Genomic DNA, 14,543 nt, shown 5'->3' with positions numbered 1-14,543 from the left:
CATCCAAAATTGTATGCATTAGGTATCATAGAAGCAGCGATATCTCTGGGCTCTTAGAAAGGAGAGAGAGAGAGTACTTTGAATTGGAGAAATCAGGAAAGAGCTGCTAGAAATGGCATTTTCCCTTGGTCTGAAAGGATGAGGCAGGACCTGGACAGGGAGAGGTTAGGTGTGACAAAACCTTTGGGTAGCTTTGTTTTTAGCAGTGTTGTAAAAATATTACATATTATCTTCCTTGAAATTAAATGTTTCACCATATCCAGATTTCTGTTTTCCGCCTAAGACTACTCCTAGACTCCAGGGACTGGAATCACAGCGTTCATTGCACACCAAACAACAAGTACATTTGTGAGCTCTCCAAGGTAAACAGCAAGACCTTGCTAAGGAATGACAGTCGTACATGTGACTGCAGAGTCCCACAGCTGTGATGACTTCCAGCCTTTGGAACCTGAAGGGTAGGGTATTTTCTATATTGTGCTTGTTAACTGCTCATCCTCTAAGCAGCTGTGTAAGTGTTGCTTTCTGAAAAAAAAACCTATCTCCTGCTGACCCTACCATTTCATTTATTGGGTGCCTGCTTCTGACTCCATCAACTTTACATTTCCTTCTCTCTCTCTCTCTCTCTCTCTCTCTCTCTGTCTCTTTCTCCTTCCCTCTCTCTCTTCATATACTTACATATATAATTTCTCTCTCTACATATAACTTCTTTCTATGTATAATTTCTTCTATCAAGCTAGGATGACTTTAGGAGCAAGAACCATGTCTTCTATAGTACAATGTTCTCATGTTCACACTACCTTATTAAAATTGAACAAGCACTGACCGACCCACATTCAGATGTTCAAATCCATTCATCCAACAAATGCTGGTGGAATGAATGAACCATTGTAGGCATTTTAAATTAACAGGTATAAATACAGAATATATTTATCTAAATATATATGTGTACCCATAACACAAAATGCCTATGTTTGCAAAGATCACTGTTACAACGTTGCATTCAGGTAAACGTTCCAGGACTTTAGTGTTGTGGTGCAATAAATCTCTTCCTCATAAGGTGCTGTGAAGAACCCCAGCTGAGAGCTGAAGGGCTCTGTTGCAGACCTGGCTCTATAAGCACCTGAGCGACTTTGGTCTATAACATAAACTGTCTGGGCCTCCTCTTCCCTATTGATCATCTCTGTGGCCAAAAAGACAGAGGCAAACAGTCTCACCTTGCCCTCTCTTTACATGTGGAATAAGTCTGTCTTTGATGTGTGGCTGTCCTCCAGCTCAGACTATCGGCTAAGCTCTCACCCCGAGGGGAGGGCTGCTCTGTTTCTCTTTATTTGGAGGAGGGCCATGAAAGGCAGCTGTGGCAGGCAAGTCCACAGCTGACACAAATGATTTGAGATTCCACGTTCTGTAGGTCTCATTTCCTCCATTCTGCCTAGTTTTCTTTCCCAGCCCTGAAAGCAAGGTCTTTTCCTTTTGCACTATTCCCTTCTTCCTCTGAAATTCCATAATCCAGTTTAGTTACAGTAGCAGGAATGGCCAGGTTTACAGCCAAGGCCCTGGTGATCTCATCTCTGTAGTCAGAGGTGTTGAAATGTTAATGGGGCCCCCATTTCCTGAGCAGCTGTCCTCAGCACAGCAGACAGCAGCTGGGACTGGAGAGGGACAGCAACCTGTTTATGGCATAGCTGAGGTGTGATGCAGATTACAGCCTCTCCCCGGAAGTCAAAGTCTGCTCTTCACAGTTCATAACCGGAAACATCTTAGGACCATATCTTCTGGGGTTCATAAGGGCTGGTTCATGGCCCAAGTCCTTGGCCTTCTTAAATCCTTGATAAAGAGATTTCTTCTGTCTTCTCCCCTCCCCTCCGTTCCTGTCCTGTCCTGTCCTCTCCTCTCCCCTCCCCTCCCCTTTTCCCTTCTCCCCTCCCCCCATACACACCCATTCATATAACAAAAACTGAAAATGTAAGCACCAGATGGCGATTTTAAAAATAGACGTCATCAGCATGATTTGCAGAGCACCAACAAATTTCCCTTTGTCCTTCATGTCCTTTAATACGCCTATTTCCTTTGCTCCTTCTACTCTAACTTAACTGAGCAGTATCTCATAGACTGCTTGTTTCAACTATTTCAATGAACCCAATGAGGTAATCGTGGCCCAGGAAGGTTAAAAGACCTTTCCAAGAACACATCATTTAACTTCAGTTGGCTGGAAAGTGTTTTGGATAAAAGGCTCAAAGACAGATTTCAGGGAAAATGTGACTGTAAGAACCCATATGAAGTTACAGTTATCCCTATATGCCTTAGAGTGCAAGAAGTAGTGTTCTGAGAACTATTTTCAATATTAAAAAAAATACAATGACTACACCTTTTCCTTCTATCTGAAAATACCAGGCATTTCTATGAAAGAATGGAGCTGAAAATAGTTTTTAAACTGCTCTTACTATTCACTAGAAGAAAATTTTAAACATACTCAAAATAGGAGACATCCATATAACTCTAGACTTATTAACCTTAGTTTTCATGACTATTTCAGGCAAATGGTGTTCATTATTCACTTTTAAAATTATACTTACAGTTATATGTGTTTGGTCAATATAAATAGGAAAATGACTTAGGAGTCTATGAGATAGTTTTCTTGGAAATCATGAGCTTCTAACAATGCATAAGATTCTAATAAGATTACTGACATTTAGAAATGGGAGGAAAGGAGCTAAAGGTGTAGGGAAGGTGTGATACGTAGGGGAAGAACAAAAAGGGAAAAGAAAAAAATGTGAGAGAATGAAAAGATGAAAATAAAGTGTTTGTAGATGGGGAGGGGAGGAGGGGGTGAAGGGAGGGCAGAGGTAAGGGGAAAAAAATGAGAATCAAGACTTGCCATGTAAAGGTACATGATCCCAACAATGAATGTAACTGTACTGTATCCCTAAATGTACCAATAAACTCAATAACAAAAAAAAATAAAAAAAAATAAAATAAAATTTTGGGTCAGTGAGAGAGAAAGGAGAAAATAGGAAGTCACCCTCCACGTGTTTTCCCAGCTGCACCACTGCCACGATCTTTTCAACAAGGCTTTTTACCACAGTTCTGCTAAAAGCAAAATGTTCTTATCTTTACTTGGCCCCGTTAAACTGGAACAACAAACACTGATTAAAGAGAGTAGAGAGGGAGTGGGGGCAAGACTTAAGGGGGCAGGGTGGCATTTTGAGCACCTTTGACTGGTTTATACCCAGCCCCAGGATGGGGCAGAGGGGTTTGGGGTATCCAGGGCAGTGGCCCAGGTCACCCACACATTTCTGCTGCTGCCTTGCTGAGGATAATTAAGTCACATTTGACACAATTATCTAAGGATTACAACACACCACACACCGTCCCATTTTACGCCATTTTACAGCATCTTGAGAAGTCAAAGGTCAGCATGTGGAAATGGCCTGTGGACCTGCTGAGCAATGAAAAAGCCTCTGTCAGGTAAATGAGAAAAATTTTAGGCTTTTTTTGTTTTGTTTAAAACTTTTTTTCTTTGTTATCTGTGCTTCCTTTTGCTTCTCTTTTGGGTTTGGGGCCCAGCTGCCATGTGTCCCGCCCACTTGCCTTCTGATTTTTCTCTGTCCCGTGAAGAACGTGGCCCCAGGCACGTGTGCTCCTGTGCCAGGGAAGAAAGCCACCGGGACTGTGAGTGTTCCAAGTTCTGCCCTTTGCCCTGCGATGGCACAGGGGAAGGGAGCCAGGTGGCAGGACCTTTGTGCCTGTACACAGGACCCAAGGCCTCTCTCTGGGTGGCTGTGGGATGGCCGGCAGCCTCTTGGCAGGTCCCTGATTAAGAGCATAAAGGGGAGATAGAGTGTCCACAGTGCATTCCACTCCCAGGAGGCACACGTAGTTTCTTTCAGGAAAGGAGCAGCTGCTGGCTGAGCCAGTGTTTTCTTCACAGCACATGCATGTAGGGCTTTGTGCTCACAGCAAACTCTTGTGGCCAGATTCAGATTTGAGGGGAGTCTCTGTGACAGGCAAGGATCTGACCTGGAGTGCCTGCCTGCAGCCTCAACAGAACAGGGATCCCAGGCTTCCTACTTGCCTTTCAATCTGCAAGGGCAACTCTTGCTCATACACAGACCAGTGGCAGGTCAGTCTCCAGTAGGATGAGGGTGAGGGTGAGGATACACATGTTCTCTACCAGCAGGAGTTGTAACAGGTCACTTATTGGCCAAGCCCCTCTTGCCTTACCTAGTGGTCATCCATGAATATTGCAGCCATAAAGACACTAAATTCAGCTAGCAGCGGTGGCGAACCTATGGTATCTGCGTTATTTGTTTTTCTTTTAATACAAAAGATGTTAATGTATGAGTCATTTTTTCTAAATTAAAACTTCAGTATTCAGGTTTAATTGCAGTGTTGTCATTTTTTGTTAAATAAGTGGGTCTTGGGTAGTAGTTTGGGTACTCATCTCTAAAAGGTTCACCATCACTGACTAGAGGAAGGCCTGTCTTTTCCCCTGGTCGTAATTAATGCTTTCTTCCCTCACTCTCTGTCCCAGCCAAATTGGTGTGTGGTGTCTCAGTGCCTTGGTTTTTACTTGCAGACCTGGAGGGAACACAGGACAAGCCGATTGTTGGCAGCCTGTCTAAATAGGAAGCCAAGAGACCAACTGAGAAGCTTGCTGCTGGTTCTGCTGGTTCTTGTGGTTGGTTCCTGTGAGCTGGAGAGGAAATAATTTCTAATGTACAATTCCACAGGTGTAGGGACATGTAGGTGGGAGGCATAGATAACTGATGGGAAGGAAGTGGTCAAAAACTCCAGAAACTAGAACTCATCTAGCCACAGACTGAGAAGCAATCTCTAAAGGTCTTGTGACCAATTGCTCCATATTTAATTCTTGATTTTCATTTTGGATGATTTGAACCTTATTCCTCTATTCTTTACTCTTTGTTCTGTGGCCTGAGTCCCTAAGGCGTTGGAGACAGGTGAGGAGCTGATGCCCAATCATTTTATCAGACAGATACTTATCAAACACTGACCATATGCCAGGCCTGGGGCTGTGCTAAGGGAGGAAATATTGCACATCCAATGCCATCCTAGAACTGCTGTCGGTTTCATGTCAATTAAAAAAAGAATGAGTACCTTCGATGAGACATCTGGAACTTGAAACAAAATAGGTGAATTCATGTACCTCTTTGATGAAGTCAGAAAATCAGCAGAGGAGTGAAATCTAAGAAATCAAAGGAAGAGAACGTTAGAACCCCAGCCCACAGTTGCAGAGCCAGGTCCTTGTTTGTTTCCGAGAGAACCCTGGGGACACTGATGGAGTGTCCTCCCACGCTGGTTCTGGAAAGTTCCAGCCTTCAACAGGCGTCTAAAAGAGAGCTTTGCCCTCCTTTATCATTTTTGCTCCTCACTCCCTTTTGTTGTAGACTAATCAATGACAAGTCTAGACTGTCAACAGTGTACAAATAAGGGAGGAAGAAGATCAGAAATGAAGAGGGTCATGGTGAAAGGCACCCCAGGTGTCTGAAAGAACCTGCACAGACTGCCATTCTTGACATTTAACTTGTGCCTGTCCTTTCCTGCCTGGCACTCGTGTCTCTGCACATTGAAACAATCTACCTGTTTCCTAGCACTGAACTGCTTTCTAACCATCATTGTTCTGGGGCACAGGTGACACGGGGATTGGACTGGGCTGCCTCCCTTGTCACTGAGGTTCACTGTATTACAGTGTGAGCAGCCAAGGCCTGCAGGGACCTGGTGATCACTCACTGCCTGTGTATGCAGCACTGCGCATGCCCCTGGCAGCCAAGAAACAGAACCTTGGAATGCTGGTGGTTTTGCCAAGAACACCTCTCCTTTCTACTGAGGAGAGATTTCACTGTTCATGGTTCATGTGAAGTGAAGGCCTGTGAAAGGAGCTTGCTGTTCGTAAGGCGTTTATTGCTTCATTCCTCCTCCACTTCCCTCGGCCCCTGGGCTTCACCAGGAGAGGTGAGTCTTCCCCCAGCTCCTTCAACTGACCTGGCCTTTGACATGGCATGGGCTGCTTTGGATGCAGCACCCAAATACTGACCAGGACACTCCAACAATCCAGTTTACAACTGCTTCAGGGCATATTCATTTCACGTGACCAGGACTCACAGGACCTAAAGGGCTTTGGAAACTGATGGCGAGCCTGGCTTTAATACTGCTGGGCCAACCTGGGAGAGTCCCACTGGAAAGGAAATGCAAGAGTCTCCAAAGCTCCCAGAGGGGGTGCTCTGAATACACAGCACTTAATGCTCTGTTATCTTTTCCAGCAGTTCTGTTACAGCTGGCCCAAGGCTTTGGACTATTTGGAGCACCCGGAGAACTACCCTCCAAGGTCTCAGAAAAGAGTTTTGTCAAAAAGAAACGGCTGGAGACCCACAGATTTGGACAGAGGAACAGTCTCGAAGCCTTAAGAACTGTTGATACTTCAACCATCCCGTCCTTTCCTTTCCAGGGACCCTCCTGTCCTGTCCTGTCCTGGGAGAGCTCAGGGCACTGCATAAGTGCTGTCCGGCCATCTTGGGCTTTCCATAATGGGCTCCATTTCTCTAAACTGGGCTTGAAACTGAAGCATGGAAAGGAGCAGACCTTTTCTGCCCACCTTAGGTAATTTCTCCTCAACCAACATTAGCTTAATTCGTCCAGCTAGAAGAAAACCTATCCCTTCCTTTCCCAGCTGTTGGCTATAGACTGTCCTCTTTGACACTCTGGGTTCTGGGAATGCCAGTTGTGTCCTGCACCTGCCTTCCTCAAACCCTGCCCTGTTCTTTGCTCTCCACCTTCTACCAGTATAATTGGAGAGCGTGAATAATTAAGAGAATATATATAATTAGAGAACAAGAGGGCTACAGGCAAGAGAACTGTGAACAAGAATGTTTTTCTCCTGGCCGCAGGAAAAGGTCTAATGAGGGCAGTGCGGGATGGTGGGAAGTCAGCCTATTAGATGTCAAACACAAGCAGTTTCACATCTAATAATTCAAGATTTCTCGATGACAACCCAGATTTAGCCAATGGACTCACATACCCATGGGCAACACTGACTGGGGCAGAGGGTTGGCTATGAATCACCTTTGGTCAGAGGGTGACCGCCCAGTCACTGGAGTCTCCCTCTGGCCAGCTGTCCGCATTCTGCCACCCTCTTCACTGTCATCAGCATGGGCGCTTGTGCCCTACGCCCAATTAAAAGATGCTAAACTGACATGATTCACGCTGACTTCTGAAGTATGAGCAGCTCTTACTAAGAACTATATTAATGTTTTCATTTCTTAAGCAAGGTTCTGGGTTTACCTAACCCCTAATTGTTTGTTTTAGATATATTCAAAGACCTATAAGAAAAAAAAAAAGAAATTAGCAATATGAATTTGTTCATCTACTCTGAAAATACACAAAACTGTTCACTGAGATTGTGGTATTTTAAAGTGCAGCAAACAAAACAAAAGTTATGTGTCACTGAAGTAGGAATGTCCTGGAGAGGGTGCTGGGATGTCCCTCGCTGATGACATTGGCAGGAGGGCATGTGGCATTTACCAGCAGGAATGAAGAGTCCTGTAGCTCTTCCTAGCAAGCTGTCCACATGCCAGCTAGCTGACCTATCTAGCCTATCGTGTGCTTATGAAATTGTCACTGGAGTTGCCGTTGCTCTGACTTTCTCCCATTCCACCCTGTCTTTTATTTTCCCAGAGCAGGGTGTATCACCATACCAAGGGACAATTTCATCAGAAAAAAAATGGGGGGAAATGAGGTAGCCCAGTTATTTCAAGTGGAAGCCAAAATGTCCCTGCACACAAATTTCTCCAGTCTGGCAAAGCAGAAGAAATATGTGTTCTATATTGCTTTGATTAAAAGAAGCAGCAAGACAGATGAGACTGGAGGAGATTGTCTCAATATTAAACACGGGGAACTTTATACCATAAAGATGGGAAGATATAGGTCTAGACTTCTCATGGTTAAAATGTGAAAATTTCACACTACAGCAGAGAAGGAAAAGATGGGATGATGAAGAATGTGGAAGGGTGTTTCGAGAGGGAGAGTCTAAGGGCAAATTTCTCTTGTGTTGTTGAGTAGTGGTGGTACAGAAGAAGGTTATTTGGGGTCTCACCTCCAGCCACGCCTACACTCAGAGATAACCTCTTCTGAGAATCCCAGACATTTTTGTTTTTTGACTGCCTGATTTGGTTTCTCAACCAATCAAATGCACCCTCTGAAAACTGCCCCTCCTCCCCCTTCAGGAAATATCTCATGTGAGACTTTTCTTGAAAATTTTGTCTTCAGTGGTTGAGCCATTACCTTTTTGGGAGACTGAGCACTAGTGGCTTGTTTGTGAGGCTGGCTTCACTAAGCCAAGGCACCTTGTCAAATTTTGGAACAGCAACCTAGGAAGAAATGGAGAGATCAAATTTCAGATTTTATCAGACTTGACCATTACTATCATTATGATGATCAAAATAAGCTAATAGCAGCCATTAGCAGTCCACACTTTGCAAAACATTTTTCTATTTCATTTTTCTACTCACCCCATAAAATAGCCAAGAGCAAATAAGTGTTGCCTCCCTTTTAAAGACGAAGAAATTAAAGCTCGATAATGTGGATTATCCTGAGTAAATGGGTTCGTGTTTCCTGGCTCTTGTGTCCACTGTATCCTGTGTTCCAGTCTCCCTTTGCTTCTTTATTACTTCCATTGTTACATCGTGTAGCGCTCCAATTAATTGAGCTGAATGTAAGCAATCTCTTTTTCTAAGTTGTGTTTTCAGAAACAAGGCCCTCCAACCCTTTAAGGAGGTGAAATTTAGGAAAGAAGAAAGCTTGAAACCCATAGACAACTGGGTACTATTGATCTCGGGTCAAGCACGCCTCAGACAAATTCCCACCTTCTGATGATGTCATCACGGTGAAAGTCTCTGCACACTGAAGCAAGCTCCATAAGAGATAGGAGTTTTATCTGTGCTGTCCACTGCTGTATCCTGAGCACAAAAGCAGGGCTTGACACCTGGAGGCTCTGGGTGAGGGTCTGTCCCGGGAACAATGCGTGCAGGGGAAATCTGTAGCTGAGGACCCGACATAATAGTGGGAGTTCAACAAAAATGGCTGCTACTATCTGTCTTCTGCCAGCCCAGCCTCTGTACCTGTCCTCTGCTGCTTTACCTGGCCCGTTTGTGCCTTGCTTTTCCCAGGCCCGGGGTGGAGTGTGTGGAGCCTAGCGGCCAGCAGGGGGCAGCAGCGCCCTCTCCCCGCCCGGGTCTCAGAAGGGCGCTCTGGCCGCGATTGAGCCGGACCCGGAAGTTCTCGGCCGCAGCCCTTACCTGGGTGCCCCGGATAGGGAAGGTGGGGCGTCCTGCCTCGCTTACCGGCGCACTCCCGCGGGCTGGCGGGCAGGTGGGTTCCGAGTGGGCGTCAGTGGTTCCGGGCCTCCTCCTCCTCCTCTGACGCCTCCGGCCGACCCACCTTTGGGAGCCCGGAGGGTGAGTGGGGCGGCCCGGGACGTCTAGCCCCGTCTGTCCCCGACCCCGAGGCCCAGCGCCGTAGCCTTTTCCGCCCCTGCGGCCGCCGTGAGATCCCGGGCTGGGTCCCCGCCGCGGGACGGCACCCAGGGTGTCGAAGCAGAGCCTGTCACGGTCTGCACGGCAGAAATAAGGCCGGACAGAGGCACTTATTTTGGTCAGATTTGCTGGGTGACACCGGTGTGTCTGACTGTAGTTTTCCCTTTGTGAAAAAGGGACGATTGTCTTCTTCGATCCTCATAATATGTTTGCTGTTTGAAGTAGGATGATAGCTCTTCATACGCTCATTTAATGGGTCAAGAATAGTTTCTTCGAGTCCTTGACTTTTCTAAACCCTAGAGCTCCCACCTTTACCTTCCTGTTTTCCTTAAAACAGAGATCTTAAAACCCAGCTGTCTCTGAGACCTTAATAAAATCTATGGACTGTATCCCTGTAAGATTGCATAATTGCAGTAGTGCGTACCTTGGGTACCTGCAGCCTGTCGTTGAGACTGATTTAGGCGGGTGTAATAAAGTGAGGCACAGGCTTTGTGACCAGACTTTGGTTTGAATCCTGGCCCCATCATTAACTACTCTTGTTACCTGGGCCAAGGATACCTAAACAATTTGAGTTAACTGTGTACTACTTAAAACAGGACTAATTAATACCAACTTGCAAAGCTGTGAAGATTAAATTTTAAAAATGCATAGGGCACTTAGCGCATAGTAGGTATCCAGGTGATAGCTAACAGATGCCTATTCTTCAAAGGATTATAATTTAAAAATATGAAATACATCAGGGAACAGGAGGAGTAGAGGGGAGCAGGGGAGAGAAAGGGTTAAACAGAAAAAGAAACAAGCTGTAATACCTATATGTAATGACTCCCCAAGATGACTGTAAACTGCATGATTGGAAACATGTACTAATAAAATTTTTAAACATTTTAAAAGTCATTAGGCTTATGAAAGTCTGAATTTACAAACAAAAAGAATATGAAATGTATAAAGTGCTCCAGACTGTAAGATGATCACCAGATGCATTTTATCTAGACTTTTAGTAAACTGAGTTGGTTTGAGTTTTAACTGAATCCTACTGTTGACCCTTTACAACTTTCACGTGCCATATTCACAAGTTTCTCTTTTTCTAGGAACTTGGCTGTGTTGTCCTGCCGCAGAGAACGAACGCACTTATGACAAGTCCCTAAGTTGCCGCCCTGGCAAAGGAAGAAATTCAGGTAGAATTCCAGCATGGAATTTTCAGCGAACTCTTATTTCAAGACTTCATAAAGAACAAGGGCCATGTGGAAACATTTTTGAGAGGGATTTCTTGGCCCAAGTTTGAGAAAGGACAAAATAATGTGTGACCAACCTGAAACTTCCACTACAGAGGTCAAATGGCAGAAGGTGTTGTACAAACAACAGCCCTTCCCTGATAACTATGTAGACCAACGATTCCTGGAAGAGCTCCGGAAGAACATTTATGCCCGGAAATACCAATATTGGGCCGTGGTGTTTGAGTCCAGTGTGGTGATACAACAGCTGTGCAGCGTCTGTGTTTTTGTGGTTATCTGGTGGTACATGGATGAGGGTCTTTTGGCCCCTCATTGGCTGTTAGGAACTGGCCTGGCGTCTTCACTGATTGGATATGTCCTATTCGATCTCATCGATGGAGGCCAAGGGCGGAAGAAGAGTGGGCGAACCCGCTGGGCTGACCTGAAGAGTGCCCTTGTCTTCATTACTTTCACTTACGGTTTTTCCCCAGTGCTGAAGACCCTGACAGAGTCTGTCAGCACAGACACCATCTATGCCATGTCAGTCTTCATGCTGTTAGGCCACCTCATCTTCTTTGACTATGGCGCCAATGCTGCCATCGTATCCAGCACGCTGTCCCTGAACATGGCCATTTTTGCTTCCGTCTGCCTGGCTTCACGTCTTCCCCGGTCCCTGCATGCCTTCATCATGGTGACGTTTGCCATCCAGATTTTTGCCCTGTGGCCCATGTTACAGAAGAAACTGAAGGCATGCACTCCCCGCAGCTATGTGGGGGTAACCCTGATTTTTGCAGTTGCAGCCTTTGGAGGCCTGCTGTCCATCAGCACTGTGGGAGCCGTACTCTTTGCCCTTCTGCTGTTTTCCATCTCATGTCTCTGCCCTTTCTACCTCATTCGCCTGCAGCTCTTTAAGGAAAACATTCATGGACCTTGGGATGAAGCTGAAATCAAAGAAGACTTGTCCAGGTTCCTCAGCTAATTTAAGGACTTCCACGGTATTAGGGCGGTAGACAAGGGTCCTGCCAGTGTAACGTGTGAAGGTGGAGTTCCACTCTGGAAGTAGCAGGCTGATGTGGGTGAGAGCGGGGATCAGAAGAAAAACCAATTAACCAGAGGCTTGTACGGTGAAGGCACTCATCCTTTCTGCTATTCTGTAGATGGGAAAGCTTTCTGGTTCCCTCTTAAATGACTGCCTCTCATGTACTATTTGCAAGAGCAAATGAAGTGATATGGTTTCTACTTATTAAAAGAATAACACCACGTCATCCATCAAGTTGTCTGATGATTTTTCTGACATCAGAAGGCAAAGTGCAAGGGCATGCAGAGCAAAGAGAGAATGGTGTGTGTGTGTGTGGTGTGTGTGTGTGTGTGTGTGTGTGTGCAATCACTTCTCTAGCTTTTGCAGTGTACTGATCTACAACTGGACTATCAAGGAATTAGGAATAGGTCACAGAAGCTAGAATAAGCCAAAAGATACAAATCAAAGAGAAGGGAGGCTGCCCCCCTGTGAAAATGGATCAGAGAACAGAAAACAGCCTGGATGCCTCAAAGGAGTTGGAATATTGCCTGGGAAATACTAAGCGGGTGTGCGGGGTGTCGCTCACCAGTACAGCACTTGCCTAGCATGTGCGAGGCCTCGAGTTTGATTCCTGGCACAGGAAAAATGAATTGCAAAGGGTGAAAGCAGATAGTGATTTGTTCGCCAAATAATGACATAGGAGAAGATACTCAAAATTGGAGCAGGGTAAATTTAAGACAAAATATAATTTAATACATTTTCTGCCTTTGTAAAGTACAGGCCTGGAATATAAAATGGATTCTTAAAAGATTTAGGAAAAGTTGCTAATAAATAAGCCATACATGTTTTGTGAAGAGGCCCTGAGCCCTTAGGTATTGCTGAGGTTGATGCAGCTCATCTGAGGTGGGTGTCACTGGGTCCCCACTGGCGCAGGAATCGAGGCCTAGAAAATGTCTGGTATCCCTTAGTGACGACAGTTGCTGGGTGTTACCCACCGCTTGCATTCAGTGAGCTAGTCAGCCATCTAGTTTAAAGCACACTGAAAGGTGCGAGTAGAATATCAACGATTTGGGTTTGTGAAGAATGTGATTGTGGGGACAAAGTAAGATGGAGAGGTTACAGTAGCGTAATTAAATCTCAACCTGTCAAATACTGCATATATGCAGTGTGATTGAAACAATGGTCAATGCTTAAAAATTAAATTTTACAATAGAAGACACATTTCCGTTAACCCCCCTCAAAATACTCTCCCTTGCTTTGAACATATCACATTACTCTTGCCACTCTGAGGCAGTTCTAGAAGTTCTCTTGTAAATGTCTCTTCAAGAGCACCTTGATGACCTGAACTGGTTCAAAATGTTTATGTCTATCTGTCAAAAACTACAGTGCGTCCTCCTTCACCACTTCACCGGACCTGGCACCACATGACTTCTGGCTTTCCTCCAGAGTCAAAAATGACCACAGAAGGTAAATGTTTTGAATCCATTCAGGATGTCAAGGCAGCTATTACAGCTCAAATGAAGACGTCCATGAAAGAGGACTTCCAGAACTGCTTCAGAAAGTGGCCAGAACCGTGCAGTAAAGTGTGTCTGAAGCCAGCGGGAGAATTTTGAGGGGAATAAATGGTGGTGTGCTCTTACTGGTGCTACATCTGAAAATGTATTCAGTGTATCTTCTGAGCAGACTTCATATAAGCTGCCCGCCCTTCTCGCTCTGCAACCCCTCAGCCCCAGTCTACTCCTTGCCCTCCTAGGTGATGGTGTGCAAAGGAAAGCAGGAAGGGGTGGGAGGCAGCTTTGCTATACCTGCGAGATCTCAACTGCTTCCCACGGGCCCAGGTGTTAAAGGCTTGGTCACCGGCCTGTGGTGCCACTAGGAGGTTTGGGAACCTTCAGGAGGTGCCCTTGCAGGGACACTGGGACCTTCCTGTCTCTGCTTCCCGTCTGCCAAGAGGCGAGAAACTGCTCCGCAAAGCACTCCCGCCATGATGTTCTGCCTCACCGTGGGTCCAAAGCAATGCGGCCTGGTGTTCACGGACTGAAAGGAAATCTCCTTCTTTAAGTTGATTATCTTGGGTATTTTTGTCTGCAGCATAAAGCTGACTGATACCAGTGCTAAGGGTTCAAGTTGGGCTGGATGGGATCAGGGAGAGGTGAAACTACAGGGCTCCAGTTTGCTTTATTTGTGATGCGGCTGCTTTATGACTTACATGTAGCTAAAAGGCATGTGCGTATGAGTGTAAAAACTGGCACGATTGTGTGGAGATCCTGTTGGTGTCATGTTATGTCTGTGCTGTTAGTGTGTAAGCTTTTGAGAAAGGATGTGGGTAGCTGTGGGTTTAAATCTTCGTATTAGGAAAAGGCGAGGATGCATATGGAACCATCATTTACATCTTCGAAGCCAAAGTCTCAAGGACGAGAAAAAGGAAAGTCAGCAGAGGGCATCCGTTACACAATTATACAGTATTTCAAAAACACTGAAGTAAAGGAAATCGGCCTGGGACACAGTGCCATCTAGCGGAGGTTGTTGATATTTTCTCTTTAGGTGACATTCAAGGAAAGTCTCACAATTCTTGATGAATTGTGGTAATTACACCACCTTGAGTTCTCCATGAATTCAGGAAGCAAATAGCACATGGGTGTTTGAGAAATAATAGCACCTATATCTTAGAGCACCCAATGTGTCCCAGGTGCTGGGCTGTGCACTTGACGTTTACATTATCTTGCTTCTCGTGTCAATCCTGCAAGTCAGTCCTGTTATTTCTTTTTT

At 45.4% G+C, this 14,543-nt stretch overlaps 2 protein-coding genes across 8 annotated transcripts in view; one reads left to right on the top strand and one right to left on the bottom strand.

Moving 5' to 3' along the window:
• Window positions 1-14,273, bottom strand: part of CUNH1orf105 (chromosome unknown C1orf105 homolog) — a 92,594-nt gene extending 78,321 nt beyond the window's left edge. For 4 of the 6 annotated variants that reach the window (XR_004516630.1, XM_033762094.1, XM_033762095.1 and 1 more), the window contains exons 1-3: window positions 13,776-14,273; window positions 8,296-8,381; window positions 5,116-5,203 (exon numbers count right to left, since the gene is read on the bottom strand). Coding sequence is in view for 5 of the 6 variants with exons in the window: in XM_033762094.1 (XP_033617985.1) it covers window positions 5,116-5,203; window positions 8,296-8,381; window positions 13,776-13,868 (267 nt within the window). In the remaining variant the exon portion in view is untranslated. The remainder of the gene's footprint in view (window positions 1-5,115; window positions 5,204-8,295; window positions 8,382-13,775) is intronic. The other 2 variants (XM_033762096.1, XM_033762092.1) reach the window with 2 other exon arrangements.
• Window positions 9,289-12,031, top strand: Pigc (phosphatidylinositol glycan anchor biosynthesis class C). 2 transcript variants are annotated; one of them, XM_010635614.2, is made up of 2 exons: window positions 9,289-9,381; window positions 10,634-12,031. In XM_010635614.2, exon 2 carries the CDS (start codon window positions 10,842-10,844, stop codon window positions 11,733-11,735), a length of 894 nt encoding a protein of 297 aa, XP_010633916.1. In that variant the 5' UTR covers window positions 9,289-9,381; window positions 10,634-10,841; the 3' UTR covers window positions 11,736-12,031. The 2 variants fall into 2 exon arrangements, with proteins under 2 accessions (XP_010633916.1, XP_010633917.1); XM_010635615.2 differs by lacking the exon at window positions 9,289-9,381 and adding an exon at window positions 9,382-9,467.
• Window positions 14,274-14,543: the final 270 nt, after the last annotated feature.

The sequence above is a fragment of the Fukomys damarensis genome, unplaced genomic scaffold (genome assembly GCF_012274545.1).
Source record: "Fukomys damarensis isolate Sample0158 unplaced genomic scaffold, DMR_v1.0_HiC HiC_scaffold_11, whole genome shotgun sequence".
Taxonomy (NCBI): Eukaryota; Metazoa; Chordata; class Mammalia; order Rodentia; family Bathyergidae; genus Fukomys; species Fukomys damarensis.
This window is presented reverse-complemented; position numbering and strand designations above follow the sequence as displayed.